The sequence below is a fragment of the Tachypleus tridentatus genome, chromosome 10, assembly GCF_004210375.1.
Source record: "Tachypleus tridentatus isolate NWPU-2018 chromosome 10, ASM421037v1, whole genome shotgun sequence".
Lineage (NCBI taxonomy): Eukaryota > Metazoa > Arthropoda > Merostomata > Xiphosura > Limulidae > Tachypleus > Tachypleus tridentatus.
Window position 1 is genome coordinate 174,492,702 of NC_134834.1, and position 27,694 is coordinate 174,520,395.

General features: G+C 30.6%; 1 protein-coding gene across 2 annotated transcripts in view; it reads right to left on the reverse strand.

Annotated features, from left to right (window-relative positions):
- Window positions 1-27,694, reverse strand: part of IntS8 (integrator complex subunit 8) — a 77,422-nt gene that overhangs the window by 18,377 nt on the left and 31,351 nt on the right. For both annotated transcript variants that reach the window (XM_076465322.1, XM_076465321.1), the window contains exons 9-16: window positions 27,038-27,178; window positions 25,561-25,658; window positions 15,516-15,642; window positions 14,687-14,742; window positions 8,605-8,756; window positions 4,276-4,394; window positions 1,000-1,110; window positions 41-245 (exon numbers count right to left, since the gene is read on the reverse strand). In XM_076465322.1, the coding sequence (XP_076321437.1) occupies window positions 41-245; window positions 1,000-1,110; window positions 4,276-4,394; window positions 8,605-8,756; window positions 14,687-14,742; window positions 15,516-15,642; window positions 25,561-25,658; window positions 27,038-27,178 (1,009 nt within the window). The remainder of the gene's footprint in view (window positions 1-40; window positions 246-999; window positions 1,111-4,275; window positions 4,395-8,604; window positions 8,757-14,686; window positions 14,743-15,515; window positions 15,643-25,560; window positions 25,659-27,037; window positions 27,179-27,694) is intronic.

A 27,694-nucleotide genomic window follows, 5' to 3' on the forward strand; every position in this document is an offset into this window, starting at 1 on the left:
GAAATGGCAAGTTAGTTTTATTTTCTAATGACACTGATACCTTTATCTCGAAGAAAAGCACGAACACAAGCACTTGTTTGCTGAATAACTTCTTGTCTAAAAAAATCACAGTTTCCCTTGGTTTCCAGAATCTCTGTTAAGTCCAGGTGTAGTAACTCCCAGTTCACAGCACTTGACAACCACGGCAACATGGCTCTTGTCTCTTCTTCCACGAGCCTAAAAAGCTGACGAGCTTGAGCAAACAGCTGTCACAGGTAACAGGAACAGTAATAAGCTTTTATAAAATACATATTTCATTATAACACTAATTCCACTATAACAACTATATTTATAATTTACTTGATGAAAACCACCTCAGATGTGACTAAATGACTGAGCATGGCATGCAACTTATAGGAATGAAATAAAAACTGGCAGCCACACTTACAGCACTGATAAGAAATTTACAGTAAATATTCATTTAGCAGATAGGTAGGCTGCATTTTCTTTTCAACCTTGGGGCATAATGATGGGTAAAATTAAAGAGAATTTAGCAAATTTATGTTTAAAATTTGACAATGTATAATAGTTTTCCACCCATATGATACTTTTGAAAACATGAGCTAGAAATTGATAACCTAGTTTGCTTGGCTCAACCAATATTTATGTATCTGCACATGCTTTCACTGTAGAGTTTTGCTGCTCTAACTCAGAAGGTTAAAATATAACAAATGGTCAACTTTTACCCTTGAGTGCAGCTGTAGTGAAAGTTTTAGACTACTAGTTCACTATATTTGTTTTTAGTATGCACGTGCAAAAATTTGGTCCAAATTGAGTACCATTTGTTGAATAAATTTGCACATGTGGCTTATATTTAGACAAATTTGATATCTAATTATATGTTATGACAATCTATGAGTGTACTACATTTAGAAAAAAATTTATGTAAACATGTAAACAATCAGAAGTGCTAAATTCTTTACAGTTATCCCACATGACTCATATTATTGGCATACATACTTTGATTCCTTTTAGTTCTGTTGCTTTTGACACATAAACATACAGACGGTCCCTCTGTAGACCTGCAGGCATTCCTTTCAACATGTTTGTCAAAGATTTAGAAAGCTCCCACTAAAACAAAATCACAGGTGTTAAAGCTTTTAAAATCACAACTATATAAAACCTGAAAGTATCTATTTCTTTTGTGTTAAATAAGCTTATTTAACATACAGTATGTCTGAAAATGGTTACAACTAATTCTTCCATGACATTACAGAATACAAATTTCACCAAAACTCGAGAGCTTTTGAATAGTTGACTATTCTTCTTCAAGAGAATAAAGGGTTATGTTTGATGAGTGTGATGAAATATACAGGCTTGGATGTTGATGTCATATAAGCATGATGTTTAACACGAGCTAGTCTGGAGAACTAGCCAATCATAACCTAGAGTTGTTTGTGTCAAAGGGTTGTGTAAAGTCGGTAATAGTTATAACAATTGTTAACTAATTTATATAATGAGAAGATCAAAATAAGAAACACAAATAAAATTAAATAACATCAAAAGACAGTGGGAAATAGAGAAAATAATAATGTAGCTCAATATATAGGAAATCAAACCAATATATATAATAAAGAATAATACTAATAATGTAAAGTTTAATCATGAATTTAGTTTTGGAAATCTTTTCAGAAACTTGTGAAGGTCAACAACCTTGAGATCGAGATTTATGCCATTTGGTGTTACAGTATTTAATAGTGCTATCCAATAAACTTCTTTAATTTACCTTTTTCTGTTAGATGTAAAATTTGTCTTAGTACCCACAAGTATAACATCTTCAAGTGAGTGTACAGGCATGTTTAAGTGTTTTGCAACCAGAAGTTCTTTGTTTGTTTTTATTGCTGATTTATTGTTATTAAAACGTTCCCATATAGTTGTTTTGGTTTGACCTACACACTGAAAATTGCATTTTCGACATTGGAATGAGTAAATAACATTTTTTATAGAGCAGTTTATGGAATTAGTGATTTTAAGCTACTGATATTTTTAATTTAATTTAATTTAACTGTGAAGTTAGGTATTTTATTTTATGCAAATGTGTCAAATGTTCCATTTCACCGTTTTTTCAGACAATAAGATCTTAGCAGTTACTCAATACACATATTGATGTATTGACTAATGTATGTGGTTGGTATTATAACAGGGCAAACACACATTAGCCTAATTTTGTATACAACTGCATAAACTAAATGAATTGCATTCCCATAATAAACTAAAATTAATTAAACTACACTATGCAACAAAACTTTTACTTTTTTTTTGTTCCTGGGCAAAAAGTGTTACTTCCCAATTGCTTATGCCTGAAGTAAATGGCAAAGACTTATTTTTCTCTTCAAACTTTGCTTTTGTGACCTGGGAGCGTATAATGAAAAAAAGATGGGAGACTATACTTGAGGACTGATACATGAAAGTGATTTACATTACAGCTGCAAATCTAGAAAAATTACTCACTTCTAAACATATTTGTTCATTTTTGTACAACTTTAGTATAAATACATATAAATGTTGATTCATATGTTGTTTTATTCAGAAGATGTGCAAATTTGCCAGATTTTACACAAAAAATAGGTTATTTTCTAAATTTCATTATCCAATCATTAAAGCAAAGTTTGAAGGGAATAACGGTCATTTTCTGTACTTTTATAACATAAGCAATTAAAAAACAACACATACCATCCAGGAACAAAATCTGTGTTACATAGTGGTATTTGCAACAAACCTAAAAGATTCATTATGACGAGATACCCACTTGAAGTAACAATGTATCTCAAAATGGTTGGTATGGGTATTAAAACATTTATTAAAAAAAGTAGAGAACAATATTTTGACCTTTTCAGGTCATAACCTGAAGGTGACCTAAGAAGGTTGAAACATTATACTCCACTTTATTTTAATAAAAGTTTTAATACCCATACCAGCAATCTTGAGATACAAACCTAGAAGAATATTAATTGGGCCTTAAAGAACTAACTAACTTTCAGTTATCTTTATACTTCAGTGTCACATATTTTCAGTTACACCTGCATTAGTGAATGTAGGTGTTCCAGTACAAAATAATCTTATTCCTTCCTGCTTCAAGATAAGCTTTTTAAATGTGTGACAAGAGCCATTAAAAATTCAGCTAAGCTGACTGAAAAGTCTCTTTACAGGAAACAAGGTAATATTAATATATAGTTTGATATATTAAATTTTTTTATTTGCTATTGATTATAAATAATACAGTAGTAGCACCAAACAGAACTATTGGCAATTTGTGAGAGAGAGGATATGACAGGTGGGTAAGGCAAGAGAGGTCTGATTTTCCATTTGATGGTTTTGTAACCAAACAAGGTTGAAAGCTATTTAACTTAGGCTTTGCCTGAGTGATAGAAGCATTATAATAAGCAATTGATGTTGTATGTTTTTCTTCTTGGAGGGGTGGCAAATAAATCAAATAGGGGATGTCTAGAAAGAAAACGTCACAATTTCCATATACCATGACATGAAAGTAACTTAATTAAATTTTGAATGTAAAACCTTGTGACACGCATAGAAAAATATACCCATAAAGAAAGTGTTAAATATCATTAACAAGTAAAAAAAAAAAAAGACCCAGGTAAGTTGAATATATTTGTTTATTATTGTAAAACCAATAAAACCAAAAATGTGATATCATCCAATAAGGTAATGTGAGGTGTGCATTCAAATGACTTACAACTTGTATGGCATGAGTATTAGTTAGAAATAGGTCAAAGGGCAACAAAACAATAAAATTAAGCATAAACAATTGTAGTATCCAGTTAGAATTTGAAGTTATTATAGAAATAGAAAAAAGTGATTTAGATATATTTTGTTTTTTAATGGTGTTTTCAAGGTCGGTCAAATAAAAAATGTATACACAGTTGTGGGATAGAAAATAACAGATGAAATGTAAAATTTTCCAGAAAAACAAACACACCTGATACTTATTTCGGAGGTTTTAGAGATTAGAAAAATGAAATTTTACAATGAAAATCACTTTACACCTAGAGCAGTCAACATTGTGACTGCATATACTGACAGACAGATCTTTGGTAAAATTATGTTTTCTTCATAACAAAATCAAATTGGGCTCTCTGCTGTGTCCACTAAGGGGAATTGAATTCTTGATTTTAGCTGGGTGAATCAAAAGATATCTGAAAGTCGTTTGTAACACCAATTATGTAACTAAAGCAGTTATAGTCCACTAATTTTAGTAGCTAATCAAAATAATGAAACCTTATAGTTTATGCTCCAGAGTGGCCTACTTCCAGGTGCAGATTGGATCTGAGATACTAAAGTGATGATTGTATTGGGATCTCTGGCTGCTAAAAGTTCTCCTTCTAAGTGGCCCACGCCTATCAGAAAAAAAAAAAAAAATAACGGCAATGAATGAAATACATAAAGTATAAACTTACCATTTTATAGAACCAAAGTTAAAATTACTTACTTGGTAGAAATACAAAATTCTATGTAAATTAATCAGTTTTTAGCTAAACATTTATTCAGGGTTTTATTTTATATCTTCAGTCATCAGGTTGGTTTTAAACATATCTGAACATTTTGTTGTTAACAAACTGAACATCTTTTATGATATTTGACTTGTATGTTTGTTTTAATGTTTAAGGAATTGGAATGTTTCTAATATTGGCACACTTGTAAGTTTTGCTGAGAACATTCCGCACTTTTCTTTTTAAGATTTGGATTTTTATTGAATATTTAATAGGTTCACATCCAACATATTACCAGCAATAAAATATTGTATCAATGTTCAATTCTTCTAGGTCACAACTTTTATACAGAAACTGTTTTACCTCAAATTACAAAATAAAGCCCACTGTTTTCATTCTAGTTTCATTTATTTTGACCAGTACCTTCTTCTGGACAGTTGTCCTGACTTGTACCTTTTTCAGGACAGTTGCTATCTTAAATTCTGCCAGTGCTCAGAGTCACAGCTTCTAGTTTTCACCCTTTATTTTCATTCTTAATCCATGACAGCTACTGTTCAGATTTTCTTCTTGAAAGAGGTGGAGGTCATAATGCATAATGACCACTTACTTGGTCCCAGTGTTTTAAATACTGGTAATTGGCTCATGTTCCCAACTATTCAGGCCATCTTACTCCAAGTCTTAATCTCTGTTCTAGCCATTATTGAGTTTTATTCTTCAGATGTTGACAAGATTAACATACTAATGGCTTCAAGTTCTTTAAAGTATGAACTACATCAAATAACACTAGTTGGTTTTCTCTTTCAGCCTTGTGATAGTCATTTATAATGAAAAAACAATAGTATCTAATACATCTTAGAAAATGAGTGGAGATGAGACTGCTTGTAAAAATTCTTTGGATTTAACTGCATTTTTAGTAACAGATCTCCAAATAAGTGATGATAGAATAAAGCACTGTTTCTTCTTGCTTTCTCAAGTTGAATATGTCCAAGTATTTTTTGTGCAATGTGTTTCTCCCAAGAGAACTTCATATTTTTGTTTGATTGTGAATAGTACTATCTCTTCTTACTTTCTCAACCTGAGTATGTCTGAGCATTCCTTGTGGAATGTGTTTCTCCCACTAGCACTTTACATCTGTCTGACTGACTGCAATATTGCAGGTTTTCATTCTTCAAAAAAACACACAGTCCAGAAAACTAAAAATAACTTTAAGACTACTAATTAATTGTAAAATAATTTCTCATTCTGACTATAAGTTTATGTAGAGAGAAATAGTTTTATTCTTCTGAATAATAATTGAGTCAGTTTTCTTTCTAGAATATTCTAACCAATCCTAATAGTAAGAGTGAGACCATGCATAGTCTAACCTTTCAGATGCATATAGATATGAGCTTGAAGCTACTTAGGATAAATGAAAGTAGTTTCACACAACATTTGTAATCATTCTAGATTTATTTCAAAATGATCAACCTTATATAAAATTAGGGTTATGAAAATAACAAATAAAATATACAATTTCAGTGAATACTAACATTTGAAATGTATTTAGAAGGCTTTTGAGATTAAAAAATGAAATTTGAGATTTCTGAAATGAAGAAAAATGATTTTAATCTTAACATGAAAAATATTTTGCACAAACCAATTAACTGATATATTCAAGGATAAATCTGTTTTCAGTTTATTAAAAATACTCCACTAAAAATGTTTTTTTTTGGTATGTGAAAGGCTTATAATGTTTATTGAAATACTGTCAAATTTCAGGAAGATACATACACTATATCACATGATAGTAGTATCATATCTATAAAGAAGTTATATGAATACAAAACGACCATGTGGTAAGTGAAATTGACTGAGACTGTGTGGAGTGAGTTTAATGAACTTTCCAGGATTATTCTTTTAGACATAATTTGTAGTTTGATATATTAGCTTAACTGATTGCCAGCTTATTTTATAATCAAATTCTCTCATATATAGAAAACCAGCATTATTTATGTTGCCATTTTTGACATTTTTTTGTGTTCTGTAAGTCTGGTATCTAAATTTCTACCCATCTTACCAACATGAACTTTTTCATAGACTTGTTCTTTGCCTTAGGATGCAGTTTTTTGTTAACTGTTCAGTACCGAAGATGAGATAACTCGTCCAAGCTGATTGGTAACACAGTGCCACAAAAACGAGTCAATTCCTTCTCAATAATAACTAACTTCAACAACAGATGCCAGCACCATACATGCATTTGACCTACTTTCAAATTGTGTCACTTTCGATGCAAAATGGCGTCACGAAAAAAGTTACAAAATAAAGAAGCACTAGAGTTGTATTGTAGCAGCTGAAATACTTGGCAGTCAACAGGTTAAAGACATTTTTACTGGTGTGGTATATTTGTGAAGAACTTTGAAATTGTTATTTTTCAGGAATTTCACCAAAGCCACAATAGGACTGTAGCTGACACTAAATATTTTATTTTCACATAGAGATGGTGCTGTTTGTTGGTTACTTTTTCAACAGAATATTTTCCATGCCTTTTCATGGGTATTTTTACTAAAGTTTACAGGGTACTGCAGTTATTATATATTTTTAATTTCATTGTCAAGAATCATGTAATAAACTATTTTTGTGATTTTATAGTTGTATGCAAAAAAGGAGAGAGAGAAAGAAAGTAGCATAAAGGGTTTGTCAGTTTTCTACAGATAAAAAGAACAGGTTCCATATCCACCCTTCTTACCTGTATGCACCTCAAGATAAATGTGCAATAATGTTTATGTTCGTAAAACAAGTTGAAATTTATACATTAGACTCACAAAATACAAAAAATGATTTTAAAAATGGTCAAACAAATAAAGTGATTTTCCCACACTTATGCAAACTGATCATAAAATAAGCTGAAAATCAGTCAAGTAATACACAGAAATACAAGTTATTTCAAAAGAATAATTCTGGAAAGTTTGTTAGTCTAAAGGTTGCCAAGTTTCAGCACTTCTGAAGGTCACTTTAAGTTGAACCCATTGTGATATCATGCCATTCAAGGAACTGGTACTTTTGTTACAAAATGAGTAGTGGCGTATGTGTTTTTACCAGAATCAAAAACTGAACTAAGAAAAACATGTGAAATGTTGAAACTAGTTTAATTTAAATTTGGTATTTTTCTATTAGTGTGAATTTAAACTTTACTGTAAATTACTTTACAAAATATTTGTGATGATGAGAAACCCACTAGAAATAAAAAATGTATTCTCAAGACAGCTTGTACAGGTATTAGCACTTTAATTGAAATGAAGTACAGAACATTTCAATCTTCTGGAGGTTAACCTGAAGATGACCTAAGAAGGCCAAAACGTTGTTCTGCACTTTATTTTAATTATAGTGCTAGTAACCACACCACCTATCTTGAGAATACATTTTTACACAGTATTATGTGTTTATCATATTTTATTAATGTAGTTCCTTCATTGTGTTTGAAGCTTACTATAGAAATGAATTTACTAAATAAACAAGGTCTTAAAACAATTTTTGTAGATAATAAAATATTCATCATAATTACAAAATATGCTAAAACTAACTGAAGGTTGTATTACCGAAACTACCATATTAACATAGAACACATTTGACAACAATCTTTAAATGTCAACTTATGTTACAAATGAAAGAATGTCTTAAAATTAAATGTAAAATAATTACACACAAACATAAAATGAAAGTTACTATTATGGTAAACACATAGTACTATGCTCATTATGAACTGACTAATCAGCCTATAGTCTAAAACATTAATGTGTCTATCTGGCAACATTACTTTTACGATACTATTTGGTATATGAGAACAGTTCTTCTATCATACCAATGGATAAGTATGTTAAAATACTTCTGTGTTACTAACTGGTAAATAAGAACCATATCTCTATCATACTAACAGGTACATATCTTACAACTAGCTGCCAAGTGGACATAGACATCTAATCATATGTAGTATTAGCAATAAAATTACTGTTGTAGAATTTTGGTAAAATACTGATGAAAATCGAGACATAAAACATGAAAAAAACAACAACATCAAAATGTAAAAATTATAAAAAGGACCAAATTTTTGAAAAGTATTTAGTGGTAGTTTTGTATGTACCTGACAGAGATCCCTCTGGAATACTGGCTGGTACCACAGGTTCAGCTGGGAAATGTTCATGCTCAGGGTCTTCTAACTCAAGGTTAAGTTGAGAAAGTATACCCTCCTTCTTTAAAGTTGCCTTAACACCAGGATAAAGTTCACTCAGAATTCTGAAAAAATATTACATCCAGCAGTGTTAAGAGGACTGGTTGAAAGATCTTGCTGGCAGTGGATATGAGACATTATAGGTTTGATGTATTATTTACACTCTTAACTTTTGCTTGAAAGATTGAAGAATTTTATTATAACAAAATTCTTACAAGTTTAATTATAAATAGTTTATTATAAATTTTTCTGCCAAAATCTCAGACATTCCAAAGCAGAAGTCAGAATATACTTGCCCAAGCTGTGTGTAAGAATGTAATATAGAAGATTTTTATGTCACAGAATACTTGCAACATATTTCTCACAATAAAACTTTTGCACATTTTTAAGTTTTTTGCACTTCTCTTACCTTTATATCAGATAAAAAATTATACTTATAAACACAAAAGGTAATACAGATGTTTGACTATCCGTGTTCACAACAACACAGTTTGTCAATCAAAAGATTGTGAATAACTAGCTGTAAATTTAAATTACAGTAATGTGGCAAGTTGCATATTTGCCAAGAGTAAACTTTAATATTTGCCACTTTAATTGTATATATTTACTAGCTAATAGTTGTTTATAAATCAACCCCCAACTTGTAATGGATGTGCAACTAATTAATTCTGCATAAAACAAGAAAATTATAGCCAATCAACAACTGCAGAAGTACAAGTCAAACAGTCAAAATTAATGGTAATCGCATACAAGTTACTTTAAATATCATACATACTGTTTTTAAAAAATAGACTTAATAAATTTCTTAACAGACTTTGAACTCTTTATGGATGAATATTATCTGCCATTGGTTAATAATGACTGCTCACACTAATTACACTTTACATGAATGATACTATTGGAACTACTTGGTCATTGATCATTTTCAATCTGATAGCCATGACTCAAGTACCATCATTGCCATCTCAGTTTCCACTTAACAAGCTCTCCTAAATTATCTTAATTTGAGACTACCCATCTTTCCATGGTACTTGGACTTCAGCTCATAAGATTACATTTAAAAATATCAAAGTTTCATCAGAAAACTTGACAGGTATGTGGTTCAAAAAATTGTAATTCCAGTCTCTGGCCAAACTTTTTCCATTAAAACAGCTATTGCTTTTGAAGTGTCTTTTGGTCTGTGAGCTTTCATTAACTTCAAATCCTTGTTTACTATATAGTAAACAATGTTAGAAGCCCTAATGAGCTTCACTGCAATAACTTTATAGGTTGAAGAATTTTTAACTTGTATCTATAATCTTTCATACACCAGATGAGGTTGACATCCAAAACTGACTTTAAATGTAGTTCCGAAGACCCTGTTGCTACATGTTTTGCCTTCATAAATGTTGAAGGCCTCTTTCTTTGTAATGCTGTATTCTCTGACTCTAAATCATTTTAAAATCTTACTAAATGAATAACCAGTTTCAGAAAGATGTGATCAACTACAAGGACCAAGAACTCTTTTTCTATAAGAATAATTTATCATAATTGATTTCATTACATGATTAATATGTTTCAACTTCTCATTGTCTGTTTATTCTGTCACCTTGTATACATATAAATATTAGTTTTCTTGTAATTTCTGCTATTGACTATAGTTAACATGAACATACTGAAAGTCATTTATTTCTGATTCAGACTGATTAAACTTAGACTAATGTGGTTTAGAAACTGATTTTTCCTAACCATTCACTTATGTTTGGGAGAATTAAACAACTGTTTGCTTACATCAGTGTCATGATTTTCTTGGAAACCAATGAGAGAATATCATAAAATTCTTTGAACAGACAGCATTATTTTAATAATATGACTTTTAGCCTTTTCTGCATCATCAGTTTCTGTACTTGAAAGTACCTTGCTGCACATACATAATTGCTAATGTTTCATGTAGTAGTATGTTGTGTAAATCTTATGAATAAACTACTGAACTCTAATAAGTGTATTTGAATTAATAATGTCAGAAAAACATGTAGGTTCAAAAAGTCTTAATAAAAAAAGGATAAAATCCCTGTAGAGCACTTTCAAAATGTTAGTGTTTCATCATCAGGGAAAAATTAGGAGTGGTGGCATAACTGAGTAACATATAAATGGAGTTGAGGGATGTTACAAAGGTCACTTGAGCTTTCAGGAAGTGTCAGTACATTTTTCAACACACTACTGTGTGTCTTATTTCTAGTGCAACACAGCTGTAAAAAAACATTGTTAGAGATGTTTTTGATTTAGAAAGAGTAGAAAAACTATACTTACGTGTTGTTAGAGTATAGTAAAGGTGATACATGGAAAATTATCATAAATAAATTGTTATTGTTAGAAAGAATAGAAGATTTTATATTAAGTACACTTGGATTTCATGTATGCACTATGTAACTACACACACTATTTTTCATTAATCCTATAACTACGAGCATTACTATGGATTTCACCATTTTAACCCCCCCCCCTCTGTTCATGTCACTGAGTTATACTCAAAATTTAATTAAACCACTTTCATATGAATATATTTTAATCCAATTACTGTTATCAAGTATGTTATAACTTAAAGTTATATATTAACTCAGTTTTATTCCTTTATTTTAAAAGGAAAGATGTAAAACATCAATTAAAACTACAGGTTTTGCTGTCAAATGATCTGCTTGTGGTTACAAGTCTAAACTTTAGGAACTATTATAAATGATAGTGTGAGAATAAAATAGACTATCATCATACAAAGTTAAATTGAAGTTCTATCTGTCTTTCATTAATGTCTGGAAAATTTGCAAAAATTTTTGTGTGGGGTTTTACATTCTATTTCTATGCTTAAGGTCAGCCATGCCCACTTGCAAAGTCAAAGCTCTGTTGCAATGTGACATTTTGAAGTTAAATGACATGCTTACAAGCAATAAAAAACAAGATTTTCCACTATACAATTACAGCCTGAAGAAACCACTACCAATATCAGGATTTGTAGCATGAGATAGAAAGAAATCTTAGTCCATTCTTCTCTTGAAGTCTACCCAGTGTTTCTCATCTTATAAATACCAGTTTGCTTTCAAATGCATATTTGAAAATTCTATGATTGTGTACATTTAATTTGATGTAGTTTGACTTGTGAAAATGTTTAAACACGATGATGTCATTCACATATGTAAGCATTAGTGAACAAGTTTGTGGATAACTCTTGCCCCATAATAACTATAACTGCAGGGTTACATTGGAAGGAACAGGCTTGCATACCTGCATCAAAAAATAAAATAAAAGAATTTGAAAGGAAAATTTAAAAAAACTACAAGTGAAAAGCTAAATACATGGAATTATGCAGCTAAGAAAAATGCATCTATTCTAGAGGATTTCTACACACAATTAAAAGGTGTGCCTGTATTTCTATTTGTTAATTTTAAGAATTTTATTTCACTGTATGTTGATGAGAGAGTTAAGTATAGTAAAGAAAATGGAAAATAAAAATATTAGATATTCATTTAAAATGTTCTAGATTATGCAAATGAAATCTGAAAACTATACGATAATAAATATTACTTTTACATTCAAAATGAAAATTACATTGCTCGTGAACTATTGTGATTCTGAGTGCATATAACTACATTAAATAATGATTGTTTTATTATAAATAGTAGAAAAATCAAAATTAAATGTCTTCTTTTTCTAAAACTATATAATCTTAAGATTGTGTAAGACAAATTTAAAACTGTTTTATCAATCAATTTCATTTTTACAAATAACTTTCATGAGAGTTACATACAAACTTACATTTGTAAGTAGCTGCTATATGGTTAAGGTTAATTCCAATAAAATTTTCTGATTGCGAGTTTTACCATTACCTTTGTATATAAGGATCTAGGATTAAACAATATTCTTAAGTTGGTTGAATCTCATTAGATATCACTTAAATTATGACAGAAAATAATGTTAACATGGAAATTTCTTAACTGATAATTTACTGTATGTTAGATATACATGACTGTTTCTATTTAAATTTTATGTGAGTGTTATGATTTATATAGTTAAAGTACAGCAGGAATGTTAAATTCAGTTATTTTTAGAAGCAACAGTTTACTGCAGTTTTGCTTACTTAACTGCTTATGAATTTTACATTGTGTAATTAACTGTTGTGAACTGGAAATTGTTGTATTACTGCATAATGTTACTTGAACCTTCTAAGTGTTTCTTGTTGTTTTAATTAACTATTATTGCATCGTAATATCTCAGCTGTTTACATTTTAACTTGGTGTAGTTTGACATGTGAAAATTTCTAAGCAAGATGACATTATTTGCACATGCAAGTGTTGGTGAAAGAGTTTGTGGATGACCTTTTCCCTTTAATATTTATAATAACTACAGGATCATAGTTTAGTTCAGTTAGATAGATCTAGACTGTGTGATTAGCCATAAGAGTGTATAGTGGTGACTTCTGAAGTGAAAGTATCACAGATTACACTGTAATAACAGTGTAAAAAGAAATACTTTGTCTTATCAATTGTGTTCTAAAGTAACTGAATCAGCCAAGTGGTATCTGATGGGGAAAAAAACAAGAGAGAGATAATTGCATAAAGCAGTGATAATCAACAGCATAAGAAACATTTGTATATATCTTTCATTATTTTCTTTGGTGCTGTTTGTTTATTACTGAAATTTATCACCAATAAGTCACTGACACCTACCGCAAAGAATCCAGCCCATACTTAAACATCTGAAAATGTGTTTTAAACATTAAATATTTCTATTTTCTTACATAGTGATTTATGTCATTATATGATTTTAGTAACTTTGTGATATGGAATTAGCTTCACTGATATACAAATAAATGTTTAGTTATGACAAACATGTATAGCTAGCTAACTTACTTCTGATTTTAAAAGTTATTTATAACTATCTCTGTCTTCAGAAACTACCAAATTTATTCTCAATCAATTTTTATCGGCTCAGATATAAATATAGATATATGCTTTTTCAATTAAAAAAGTGATACAATATTTTGATATTGATAAATAATTATACAGTCTACCCATACATACACATTAAAAACTAGCAGACACAATATGATGTCAGGATCAGCAACTTTATAGTACTGTATAGTGTGTCAAATACTGATAAGCGAGTACTCTTGTACCACATACTGCTTTGCTTAATGGTAAGTATGCCTGGTCTAGACAGCACAATCAGTAATTTATTTACCCATTTTTTCTTTTAGCTAGTATTACCAGTCAAACAATCACAATTTTTTCTTTCCAACAGGAAATTTAATTTGCTCACACAATACAAACTGACAAGCACTTTTATTATCTTATTACAGAGATGTTTATTATAATATGATCTGTTAACACCTGCTTTTGTAAAGTATTTCATTTTATATTGTAAAGCCTAAGGTACAACCTCCACATACTAAAAAATAAACAAGTTACAATATTTTTTGTATTGTTAAACAGAATAATGTACAGATTTCTATAAGCTGAAATATTTTTTACATATCATCCTATATTTTGCATATTCACATCTGAGTTACCAGTAGATAAGAAGAAAAAAACACTACTGAACAAAACCTTTAACATTTAGTGCCCAATCTATCTGTGAACACTTTTCTTCACATCTTTCAAAATACAGAAACAAAAAAATGATAACAGCAAGTTAAAATTTGTAACATTTTCCTTTGTGTCTTATAACAAAAAAGCACAAATGAACAAACTATTAACACTCCTACGAAAAGACGTTTCTAGTCCTGATTTCTCCAAGCCCGTTCCCCTGGCTGTGGTTTCGCTAGATAGTAGATAGGGACAGTAGGAATCGCGTTAATCCATTCATTAATGGATTTAAATGGCAATTTCATTTAAATACAAAATTATTAGCCTAATATTAATAACCTTTCAAGTTGCTCTGGGGTCTATTAGGCCCCACTTTTCGTAGGAGTGTTAAACATTCTTAATGATCATGAATTTTTATTGTAAAGAACTAAAGATCTCACCTTAAGAATGCATTCAGGTTTACCATCTGTTTTGTTGTCACAAGAGGTTTCAAGCACTATTGCAATAAATATTAAAATACTTTGGTCAACAGAACACTCTTTTATAATCATTCATAACATTTCCTTTATTAATTTATCATTCCCATCATCTGATGATAGGTTTAACTGGGCTCTAAATATAAAAAAATGTATAATTTTCCTCCTAAACTATACATATTTATCTAGTTATATTTCTAAAATATGTTTCATAACCTTTAGTTTAATTACACTGAGTAAATTCAGAGAACAGTATAACTAAGAAATTGTTCAACACTGAATATATTTCAAAACATTCATAAATATTTACACCCCTGTCATACTGTTCTTAAAAAACTCTTTTAATATTCATCTTTAAGTTTGCATCAGGAAAATGAAATAAATCACTAAAAGTAAGGTGAGAAAACAGCAGTTAAGTGTCCAAATATCAACATATGAGGAAGCTAAACACAAGCACACATATATTAAAAATATCTAAATACCCCACAAGAAACCACTACCTAAAGTTGTTAAATGAAATGTTTAATTTTATTGTTCACTAAAAATATTCTTTAATTTTAAAATTCAGTGTTTTTATCTCAGTTTTTCATGTTTGTTTTTTACTAGTGTAAGTAGTTTTTTCAAATGATTTAATTGCTAGTGATATTAAATGGTTTAAATACGAAGTAAAAAGTAAAAATATTTTAAGAAGTGAACAGAAAGTTAAGAAATTTATAATCACTCATATTTTTAAAGAAATGATTTTTAGAATTCATTTATGAGCAGTGTGTAATAAAATACTTAATGAGCTGACCTCACATAAAAATTTTTCCCTGTCTTCTCCCAAAAAAAACTCCGATGGACAATTCCAAGCCATTTTCCCATCTAATACCTCTGAGACAATGTTACATACAGATACTTCTCTGTAGAGTCTTGACTGACTGAATGTAAATATGAACTTTATTAATATGTATTTCATCAACATCTACAGCAGTCTCACTTATTTTAGATTATACTTTAGATCTCAAGTTAGTGCAGTCTTCATCTAATTCAAAAAGGTTTTGGGAAATAATTAAAATCACTGTAACTTTTAACTAGTAATAGCTGAATACAAAACTTATAATTTTATTATACTGGAAATAGATTGTACTGCTTGTATAAATCGCTATTATCATTCAGTGCTATCCCCTATCTTCATACAATAATTTCCACATTTTACAAGCCTTGAACTTCCACGTACCTTACAATCCAATTATTCACCTGTGTCTTGCTTTTGATGCATGCAACTCCCTCTATTCACTTCTGTTGAACTATCACTTCCAGTTTTGGCAGAAAATGAAAGAACTGGTTTACAGTGGGCATATAAATGGCTGGAATCCCATGCTGAATAGGTGTAGGGACTGGTAAGAAAGAGGAGGAGGGAGAGAAACATTCAATGAAAGTATCTGAAGAATACCTTACAAGAGGTTGCTACGTGTAGGAATAGATGTCTTAGATATAGGCAGAATATGAGAGGAGCACATTCAAAAGTGAGAGAACAGTGGTTTGATAGGAATTTGAACAACACAATATCCAAATATTAATCCTATAGAAAACATTAATGTGAGTGAGAGTAAAAAGGATATGTCCCTAGGTGTTGAGCATCTAGCTTCCCTTGAATAGACCTGTACAGAGATGGAGCATCAGACTGGATTGGAAGACATCAACTGTGCCAGCAGAACATCACCACCCTATCTTAAATGAATGGTTTCATTACTGTTTGCATCATATATCACTATCACATTCAGCAGGATGCCTCTATGGTTCATCATCTGAACAGTTTGGAAATGGAAAATTGTAATGCCTCCCACACCCCACTGGAAAAAAAAAATGGGTGTGGAGAATCTGGAGCAACATCCACACTGGAGACAGTGGAATAAATAATTTTGGAAACTGAATGAAGCCTTATTTCTTCAATCTAAGGAATGAATGCTTTACCTAATTATTCCATGAATTAGTATGGTCTGTCATGAACATATTTATAAAGCTAATATATTTTGAGGATTGACCCACAAGCAATTTTGTGAAACACCTCATATCTCTAGACTGTAATGAGCAATGTGCAATTCATGGCCATGGAAACTATGAAAGTGAAATTTTACTGAAACCTGCACTATAAGACCACATGTCACAGAGCAGGAGTGTAGTCCCTGCACTCAACAGACAAAGTACCTCCAGTGGATGAAATTGTTGTCATGCAGGGAAAAGTGAAAATGCCTAACTAGAATGAAGACACCAGAAAAGGAGGAAGAGACACGGAATAAAAGAAAATTGAATCACAATCCAAACCCAATGGATAAGGGAGCAAGAGAAAAAAAGCACAAACAAAGGAATGGTATAATGGAATGAAACTGTGGGAAATAGATTCAATAAAAAGAAGCCTAAAAAATAATTGAGCAACCCACAGAATGTACTGGAGACAGGCTATCTGTCATCTGGATCTGGCAAAGAATACAGCAAAAAACAAAACAGTTGAAAATAATATTTCACATAAGCCCTCAAAGTGAAGATTAGTAAAATCAATCCAGAGCAAAAAGAACATTTTAACCCAAAACAAATACATACCAGCCAGAAAGGATTATTCAGAAAGGTCTGACCCATAGTGATATGAATGAATAAATCATCATGGGAAGAAGACTGATGGAATGAAAAAACTAATCTTATAAACTATATCTAATCCTTTCTGAACATATCATCAGCCAGGGCAAGTAGGTGATAAATTAGAGACCAAAACAAAAAAAATAACCTGGAATCAAAAAGGAGACAAAGTTAACAAAGAAGAGTACCCCCACAGAAGGCACCCCAACAGAAAATTTGTGGATCAAGAAGATCAGAAGACAAAATTTGTGGCTTTGAAAAGGAAGAACCAGTGTCAACCTCAGAGAGGACAAGTGCTCCATTGAAAAGTGATATTAGCCATCTTCATAAAGTAGTTGGAATGAAGCAAGATTAGTCACATCTGGACAAGAGGAAGAAAGTGAATTACAACTTGTTTGACCACTTTAAGTGCTAAAGTACTGAACCAAAAAAAGTTCAAAGAGCAAGGCCCTAAACTGGTAATGAATCATGGAGTGAAAAAAACCAAAGACAATATCCCAAGAAATGAAAAATAAGAATCTGTACAGTGTATGTTCTCAGTCCAGAAGTAGCACACTTAAATGTGATCAAAGATTATACATCAAAATAAAGAAAACCCAAGAAGTGATTGAGGTATGACTTGACCGATCAAGAAGTCCAATTAGCATCGAGCATACACAATAAATAGAAAAACCAACAGGTAAGTGCTGGACATGGAAGAGTAATAAAGATGACTTCGTCTCAGAATAAAACAAAAGAGCAACCAAAACAATTAGAATATTGTAGACACTTCATATGATGTAAATGTACAGGAGTAACACCAAAAAATGGGTTGATGATGAAAAAGCTGTGATTAGAAGTTCCTACTATTAGCAAACTGGAAAGAAATGGTACAAGACAGTGTCCCACCTCAAAAGATCCCAAAAGCAAAGAAGCTATGTATGGAGAAAAATAACTGAAAATGGAAAATGCCCCAATATGAAAAGGAGGAGATATCCAAGAAAATCCCTAAATACAAGTGGAATGCCTAACAAAAAAGATGTAAGGTAAACATTACCTGTTTGAGAGTTGATAGGGTGAAACAAAGCTTAGAAACTATGTAGGGGATTCAGTGATGTTGAGAAAACCCACTTGTAGAGAAAAATATATATGTAGGGGATTAATTCTTTCAATACTGGCTTAGTCAATTTGACCAACCATATTCCTCTTTGAACTCATACAGTCTTCATAAATTTGATACTTACTAACTTTTAATACAGTATGTATACCTAAAATATTGACAGCTGTTCACTAAATATTACAGTCTTTCAAATACAAAAGAAATCGTATTTTTGGGAAGTATTTATTTTAAATAAATTTAAAAAAAGATTTGTCTGTGAATTTTTTAAGTATTTGTTTTGAGTAATCTACATGCAAAGTGATTTTCCCATTAAGATTAATAATACTTTTCTTCCTCTCAAAAATCTCTTAAAAACCTCCAAAATATGTTTCAAACATTTGTAAATAAAGAATGAACATGAAGTACTTAACTGATTCTCACAAATTACATTACCCATTTCTTTTGGTCAAGTTTACTACACTTAAACCATATACACACACACACACACACACACACATATATATATATATATACACTAATGATAGTAATGAACTAATTATATACTTATATAATGTACCAAACAACATAAAATAACAGCATGCAAAAAACAATTTCCCCTAACTATTATAATTTGTCTGACTTTCTAACTATGGAACAAGAACTGATACAAATTATTCCAGCTAGTCGTTGTCTTTCCTGTGGGAATGAACTTTGTACTAACAGTGAAATTTGCAATTTTTTATTCAAAAAACATTATATAATATATCACTTGATAACTAAAAACCTTGGCTTTCTATTGGTTATGGATAATACAGAATTAAACATAAGAGATTAACAAATCTTGAAAGAGAGGTCTAATTTTCTATTTGGTAGCTCTGCAACCACACAAAATTGAAGGTTTGTCTGAGCAGTGACTAATTTATAGTGAATAAATTATGTTTAATTTTTTAGTTTCTTGAGTGGATAGGTAGGAAAATACAGACGAGAGGAAACCTAGAGAAAGTGTGTCATGCAAGCCACACTAGATAAAATTTAGGATTTTTAAAAATGTTGCCTTCTAAAATTAATAATTAAAAACTTATTTACTACAAAAATATGGATTATTAGCTAATATTTTATGCTATAGTAACTGGTATACCATAAAGAAAAAGTAGATTGATAAAATATTGAATGTAAGTCACTAAAAATATGTGACATGTGCAGTAAAGGATGCCCATTATAATAGGGATAACAGAGGATACCACTCATGGACTACAGAGTTCACAGAGACATATAATCAAGAAAATAATCACTGAAAGATACAAGTTCCTCTCCCAAAATAGAGACAAAAATGCTCATCATGAAACAATATCTGGAGAAGGAGGTGGATCTAATATTGTGAAATGTGTCTTTAAAAAACCTGAAAAATCTAGGATCTTCTGAAGAGAGTTCAGCCATTGTAGATGGGAGACAAGCAATACTGCTCACAGGTATGATGGACTCCAGCATGCAGGGGCACTCACAATTGAAATTGATCATAAGAATTACAAACTATAATGAATGACAAAAATGAAGCAGTCGACATATTGTAAATGTTAAAATACTGAGTAGTGAAATAAACATGGGTATTAGATGTTATGTGTTGAAAAAAACAAGGTATTTAACTTAATTATTGATATACCCATAAATAAAACTACAGGTAAACTAAAAATAACATACTTTTCTTGAGACTGAACAAACAATTCAGAACAAAGTATATCACTAAACTCTATATTAAAAACCTTAACCTAACAATAAATACATACAATATTGTAAGAAGTGTGTATGGGTAAGATAAATAATAACAAAAATGAAATGGACATTTAAAATTCAACAAGTGTATTAACTCTTTTACAATGAGTCAGGGTTCAAAATTCTATTAAACTACTATTTTATGAATTTATGTCAATAAGTTTGGAATCAAACTGTAGATTATAATTCAAACATTAATGTTACATATGAGTAAATTTTTACTTTAAAAGTAAATATGGTGAGTCATATGGTTTGTTTAATGGAGCACTGTTTAAAACTAGATGTTTATTATGTTAAATTATTAAGTCTATAATTTCATACAAATTAGAAATTCAAATGACTAATACTGACAAGTTAGAATGTAAAATAAGAACATTGTAACTTTTTATTTTGATGAGATACAGCTTATGTACTGAACCAAACATTGTGACCATATTCAACTCTTTCCATTTTTTGAAATGTCAATTTGCATGTTTTACACTTTATATGCTGTTTTGACGTATTACAAACACGGTTGATCAATGTTCTAACCATTTGCATGTTTTACACTTTATATGCTGTTTTCTTTGCCATGGTTTTTTCAAGCGGATTAAACCGGTTCCAAATAGTTCTCTCAAATATGTTTTTACACTTTATATGCTGTTTTGCTCTTACTATAGTACATGACATGTGAATAACCATTCAACAGGTTAGAATGTCTCTAGAGTGGTGTTCTCAGCCAATTTAATCTTTGAAAAAGCATCCACGTTCGTTTGGTCCAAGTTTTCAAGGAGGTAGAGGTTGTGTCTTTAATTTGCCTGAAGTTTCATATTTGTTAAAATTTAATAAATTATAGTGGAATTCTATGGTATCAGTGTAGTTATTTACGATATTTTTGGTTATTCAACTGTATATATAAAGCCTAAACAGTTTTGTTTGATATCCTCCATGTACAAATTTTAAAAGGTTCAGTAACCTTCATCCAGCAGTAACTAAGTACAAAGGCTGTGGCAGGAAGAGGTAATTGCTTGCTTTACCTCTTGATTTATTGTTCTATATTTTAATAAATATAGGTTTAATGATTTATTTATAAACAGTACTAATATATATATATATATATATATATATATAAAGTTAAATAATTACATCCAAATGAGTAAACAAAATCATGAAGAAGGACTGCATTAAAAACAACAAATCTCAACCTCTGATTAATTATATTATAACCATACATTTTTAAGCCATAAACAAAATAAATTGCATATTTTTAAAAAGGATTCTAGGGTACAAGTTACAATGTTGGATCACAGAATGTATTCTAGGTTTTGCAAATGACTGTGGAAGTAGGACCCACATTGAGTTGTGATACACAGTCTATCAGTATTGACCTCCAATTCACTGGTCTCATATAAGAAAATTAGAGATTAGGAGAGCAAGATGCAGGTGCTCAAGCCCACAATGTTCCACATCTATATAACTCTTCCCTGCTTGCAGACAGTTGTGGAAAAATGACTGCTCTCCCAACTTAAAATAAAAATAAGATGAAAAATATACAAGTATATACGCTGCTGGCCAAAATCTTAAGGCCAATGAACATAAAGAAAAAAATATGCATTTTGCATTGTTAGACTCAACCACTTATTTGAGTAGAGCTTCAAAGATGAAAATAAGAAAAGGGAAAGTAAAAACAAACGTTTTAGCATCTAATAGGAATATGTGAACACTATGAAATTAGCCTAAATACAAGCTGGTCAAGAGTTTAAAGACCAAACTGAAATGAAGCGTTAATCGGTAAACACGTAACAAAATTTATTCATTTGTGTTCAAGCATCTCTTGGATAAAAACATGGCAAAGGCTAAAAAGTTCAGAGAGTTTGAATGTGGAAGAATTGTTGAGCTGCAAAAGCAAGGTCTCTCTCAACGTGCCATTGCTGGTGAGATTAGGTGTAGTAAAACTGCTGTTGCAAATTTCTTAAAAGACCATGAGGGATATGGGACAAGAATTTCAAGTGTTTGGCCCCAGAAAATTTCGCTGGCATTGAGCAGGAGGATTTGAAGGGTTGTCCAGCAAGACATCAGCCAATCATTGAATCAGATTAAGGCCCTTACAGATGCAGAATGCAGCTCAAGAACAATAAGACGGCATCTACGAGAGAAAGGCTTTAAAAACCGTAAATATTTTCAAAGGTCACACCTCCTTCCACACCACAAAACAGCTCAGTTAAACTTTACTAAAGAGCACCAAACATGGGATGTAGAAAAGTGGAAGAAGGTTTTGTTCTCTGACGAGAAACAAAATTAACCTGGATGGTCCAGATGGCTTCCAACGTTACTGGCATGATAAGGATATCCCAGCAGAGACATTTTCTACATGAAACAGTGGATGAGGTTCCATCATGATCTGGGGTACTTTCTCCTTCCATGGAACAATGGAGCTTCAGGTTATACAGTGGCATCAAATAGCAGCTAACTACATTGGCATTTTGGAGAGAGCATCCTTATTGACTGAAGGCCCTCGCTTGGGTGAAAATGACTGGATCTTTTAGCAGGACAATGGACTTTTTATGGCAAATAACATGATTCTTTTGGACCATCCAGCATGTTCACCCGAAATGAACCCCATTGAAAATGTTTGGGGTGAATGACAAGGGAAGTCTATAGAAATGGATGTCAATTCCAAACAGTGCATGATATTTGTGAAGCTATCTTCACCACTTGGAATAACATTCCAGCCACCCTTCTGCAAATGCTTACATTGACCATGCCAAAGCGAATGTTTGCACTTATACACAATGATGGCTGGGCGACTCACTACTGAGACCACTCATTTGGCATTTCCTACCCTGTTTAGGACTTCTTTGTGGTTGGTTTTGTCTCAAACTTTTGACCAGCTAGTATTTAGGCTAATTTCATAGTGTTCACATTTTCCCTATTAAATACTAAAAAAGTTTTTTTATTTTCCTTTTCTTATTTTCATCTTTCCAAGCTCTACTCAAATAAGTGGTTGAGTTTAACAACACAAAATGTATATTTTTTTATGTTCACTGGCCTTAAGATTTTGGCCAGCAGTGTATATATATATGTAAAATAATTGTAATGTGACCATATATTGCAAAATACTAGTCCACTAAAGTACAGCCAAGACAAGGAAGACTAAAGGTCACTTTATATTACTGGATATGTGACCTGAGTACATGTGCACCATGTCAATGCTAGTTAGGCATGACTGGAAGGTCAATATAATAAAAAATAATAAACATACATGCTTATATATAACATAAGACGTAAGCTACTTAGACTAAACATTTGTACTTTTATGTTATAATATATAGTCATTCTAGCATTAAAAATGCATAACTTATATTTATTTCCTAACTTTTTATGGTGGTTACAAGACTGACAGACTCCACATAGTTAGGGTACAGAAAATATAAAATATAAACTCTTACTGAAAAAAAACAACTTTTGAAATGTATTTAGGAGGTTTTAGAGATTAAGCAAATAATTATGAGATTTCTGGGATGAAGAACAATTTTTTAAAATCATAACATGAAATTACTTTTTGCTCAGACTGGTAATGAAACATTTTCATTTTCACAAAGTTTTAGTAAAGATATTTAAAGTTATAATGCAAATACTTAACATGTGCAAATGTGCAGATGAACTTATGTATATTATACAGAGCTTATGGCAAAAGGGTTAACAATAACACACTGACATGTGATGTATGAAAAAACACAATATAATTAACTTAATGACAGTTATAACAGTAAGAGGAATTACAGGAAATCCTATCTTAACGTTAATCGAATGGTGTAGGATAACCAAGTCTGATTTCGAACCTGAACTTGATTACAAGTATTAACCAATCCAACAAAACCTGTATTATGGAACACAAATAACTACAAATAATAACATTAACTATAAAAATATCCAAAAAACATAAAACATCTATTCAGAGTCAGTGGACTGTGTTTCAAAATGTATGAGCACCTAAATTTGAAAGAAGATCCAATGAAGATCAGCTGATTGGACAATTAATCTCCTGACAAAGTAAAGCCAATAAACCTTCAGTGGCATACCACAACCTAAAGCCTGTATAAATGTGTTGATAGAACATATAACCTCCAATGTGGTAAGTTAGAATTTGTAATTCATAATACAAAATGAATAACCAAACACAAAACAGAAAGAATTAACATTTTTTGTAATGAAGTAATAAGTAATAACTGGGCTGAAATATAAAATAATTCCATTTCAGAACAAATCAGCAAGTTACAAATATCACTACTGTATAATAAATGGCAAACATTTTGAGAGAAACTGATAGCAAGACACAGGAAACACACACACACACACACACACTTTAAGAAAGCCCAAAGTAACACACAACAAAAGCTCTGACAAATGAGAACTGAATAGAGAGAGAGTCATATGTATCATGAGCGTATGTCACACTCGTATTGGTGGAGTATTCTCATATGATGATTTATATGCAAGATGTAGATGAACGGTTGAAAGTTGATCATAATGTATGTGGCACTTCAAGGCTTGTGGCATAAAAAAAAGTTTTGTGTGTATAGAAGGAAGCACTGAACAAAAATAGCTACTTATGTGAATGGAGGTAATGTACTGTACAGGAAACAAAAATTTCATATCTGTTTTTAACAAGTTTATGTTTGGCTATTGAGATAAAATGTACAACTATAAACAAAATAGAATAAAGAATGATAATTTCTACAAAGGAAAACAACAAGAGTCAAGTTAAATCTCTTGTCTCTAATCGTACATTGAAATTCTTGTTAGGTAAAAGCATTTATTTTAAACACTTTTCTTTAAAAAACAACAACAACAAAACTAAATATTTCACCTCAGTAATAAGTAACTTACTAAAACAACAATACTCCCTAACAAAAAACATTATCTGTTTTAATACAAGCTGTAACTTAAACTCAAGGATAACTTGCACAGAGGTTTTAACTTGACTGACTGATGTCCAGCTCATTTAACTTAATCTTAATTTTTTTTTGTTTTAATGTCCAATGTAACTGACCTTCAGAAATTTCTATGTAAATAAATGTTAAAATGGATAAATTATTTTAATCACTGCTTGTTACTTCCATAAAATGTAATTAAAGATATTTATACTTCCTGCATGTATCATATTCAAATTTCAACTGTACACTATATAAATGAAATGTTCACAAAAAGTTATCTTTCCCAAACCTAGATGAGGTACCAATTGTAAATAAGATGAAAACACTTCCTTGATCTGGAAAATTCACTTTTTAATGTGTTACATAACTATGACAGTTATTATCTTGTGTTCTATGTTACAAAATGCTAGGCCTTTTCTTGCTGTATATAAAAGAAAGAGACAAAAACTCTTGTTTACCTGCCCATTTTCTTCAACACTTCAAGCTGTATCTCTGACCTGATGGGAAGAGATATCTCTCGTTTAATGTTATCTTCTTGTAGTAGTTTCACCAAATCCTGTAACCACACAAACAAACACTGCTTTAAAAGAAACTAGCCACAAATGATATGATCTGTTTAATAATAACTATATTTGTTATTATATACTGTTCAATAGTTTTGACATGAAAGTTCACAACAAAATGATTTTCAACACACACACACCTTTAAACAGCTGAGTTTAATTTTTGTTACAGAAAGCCCACTGTTTCATCAGCTTTTTCAGAGGATCTCAATAAGGTAAAACAGTTAATAGTTAATTGAATTAATCAATGAAAGTCAAGTAGAAGAGAAAAGAAACTTATTTGTTATTGAAGAAAACATGGTTAATAAATGAGAAAATTATTAAAAAAAAACTCAACAAAAACACAGTTCATAGGCTTAGAAATGAACAAGAAAGAATGTATTTAACTTCTAAAATGTAGTCCCTTTATGAGATTAAGCTGTGATGTATCTGAAACATGCAAGAAACATGCTTACTTTAATAGATATACTTTTGATAACTATTTCTGCTGCTGGAATGAGATAAACTAAAGAAATATGTGAAGTACTCATAATTTATTTTATGTTTAGTAGCTTGTAACAGATTAAATGAATAAATACACACATGCAAGTTTATACATCAAAAATTATTTTTAAATTATAAAACTTTCTTTTTAATCTACATTCTTTGTCAAAAATAATTTTAATATTTCACATAATCAATATCAAACCTCAATGTTACCACAAGCACTCTTTCATGAAACATAATGAACTTTAGAAATTCTAAATGTTTCACAGTGGAGAAATAAAGACTGAGAGAGGAACCAAACTTACAAGACAATTCACTAGGTAGTTGTTATAGCGAACTTAGCTATCATGTATCGAGTGATGCAAATCTCAGTTTTTACTTCATTAATTACTGAGAATGGATTATTCATTTCTTCAGAAAAAAAATTTAAATAGCAAACTCTGTTTTATTATGCTTAACTTAATGCGCTAAGCCTACAGACTACCATTACAATATCTGAAGGACGTACAAAATATGTTAAAAGCAGGTTTGTTTTGTATATATACTTTACAGTAAAAAGTGAATAAAATCAATGTTAAAAACTTAAAGAAAATCTGAGAAAATTAAAAAATTTTGTTACTGCTTTTGGAAAAGTTAAAATATTTCAATAATTGTTGCTGAAAATTAAACTTCAGAGCACTTAATTTAAAACATTTCAACATACTACATCATTTGTAAAATATAATAATCCTGTTCCTATTGGAACCTTTTTAATTGCACTCTCTAATTTACTGTATGAAGTTAGGGACTCTATATCAATTAACTTTATATATGCATTCCATCTGAATACCCAAAAATTTCTTTAGGTCGGTAAAAGTAAGTTTTTAAATATCAAAAGTTTACTTACTTTAAACCCTTCTTTGACAGAAGTAACCAACCTTTCCTGAAGACTTTCTGGTGTACTAACAATAGGAGTAATAATACCACAAGCCTGACAGTAACCTTTCAACTTCGCCTCCTCCACTTGACACATTACCGGATTTTGAAGCTGAAAGTAAAACAATAAACATAAATGTATATATATACACAATCTTAAAACTATGAAAATGTACTTAAGTGTTTTGTATGAGTAACTCTTACACAAATTAATTATCTTGCTATTAAGCTAGTCAAATCAACATGGAAAGTGATGAAGTATTTTAACATACTTTTAACTGGAAAACCTTGCAATCTCTGGCAAACATACAAATTTACTGTCCCTAGGCCAACTGCATTTCGTTGCCCTTCTAACTTTTATATGTATTTAGTGTTTACCACATTTAATTTTAAAGTAAAAACTTATCAATTTTTTCTGTCCATCTTTCAATGCAAATGTGAGTAGCTTTTATTTATAATCATTCATGTTATACTGCAATATAATAAGTCACAAATCTACACTTTTTAAGTCTTGCTTTTATATTGTCATAATTTAATCAAATTACTACAGAATTCTTAATGTTAAACAGCCAAAAGCAATTAGTTTTTCTTCTAATATATTTGACCTTCTATAGTTTTTTTAATATTT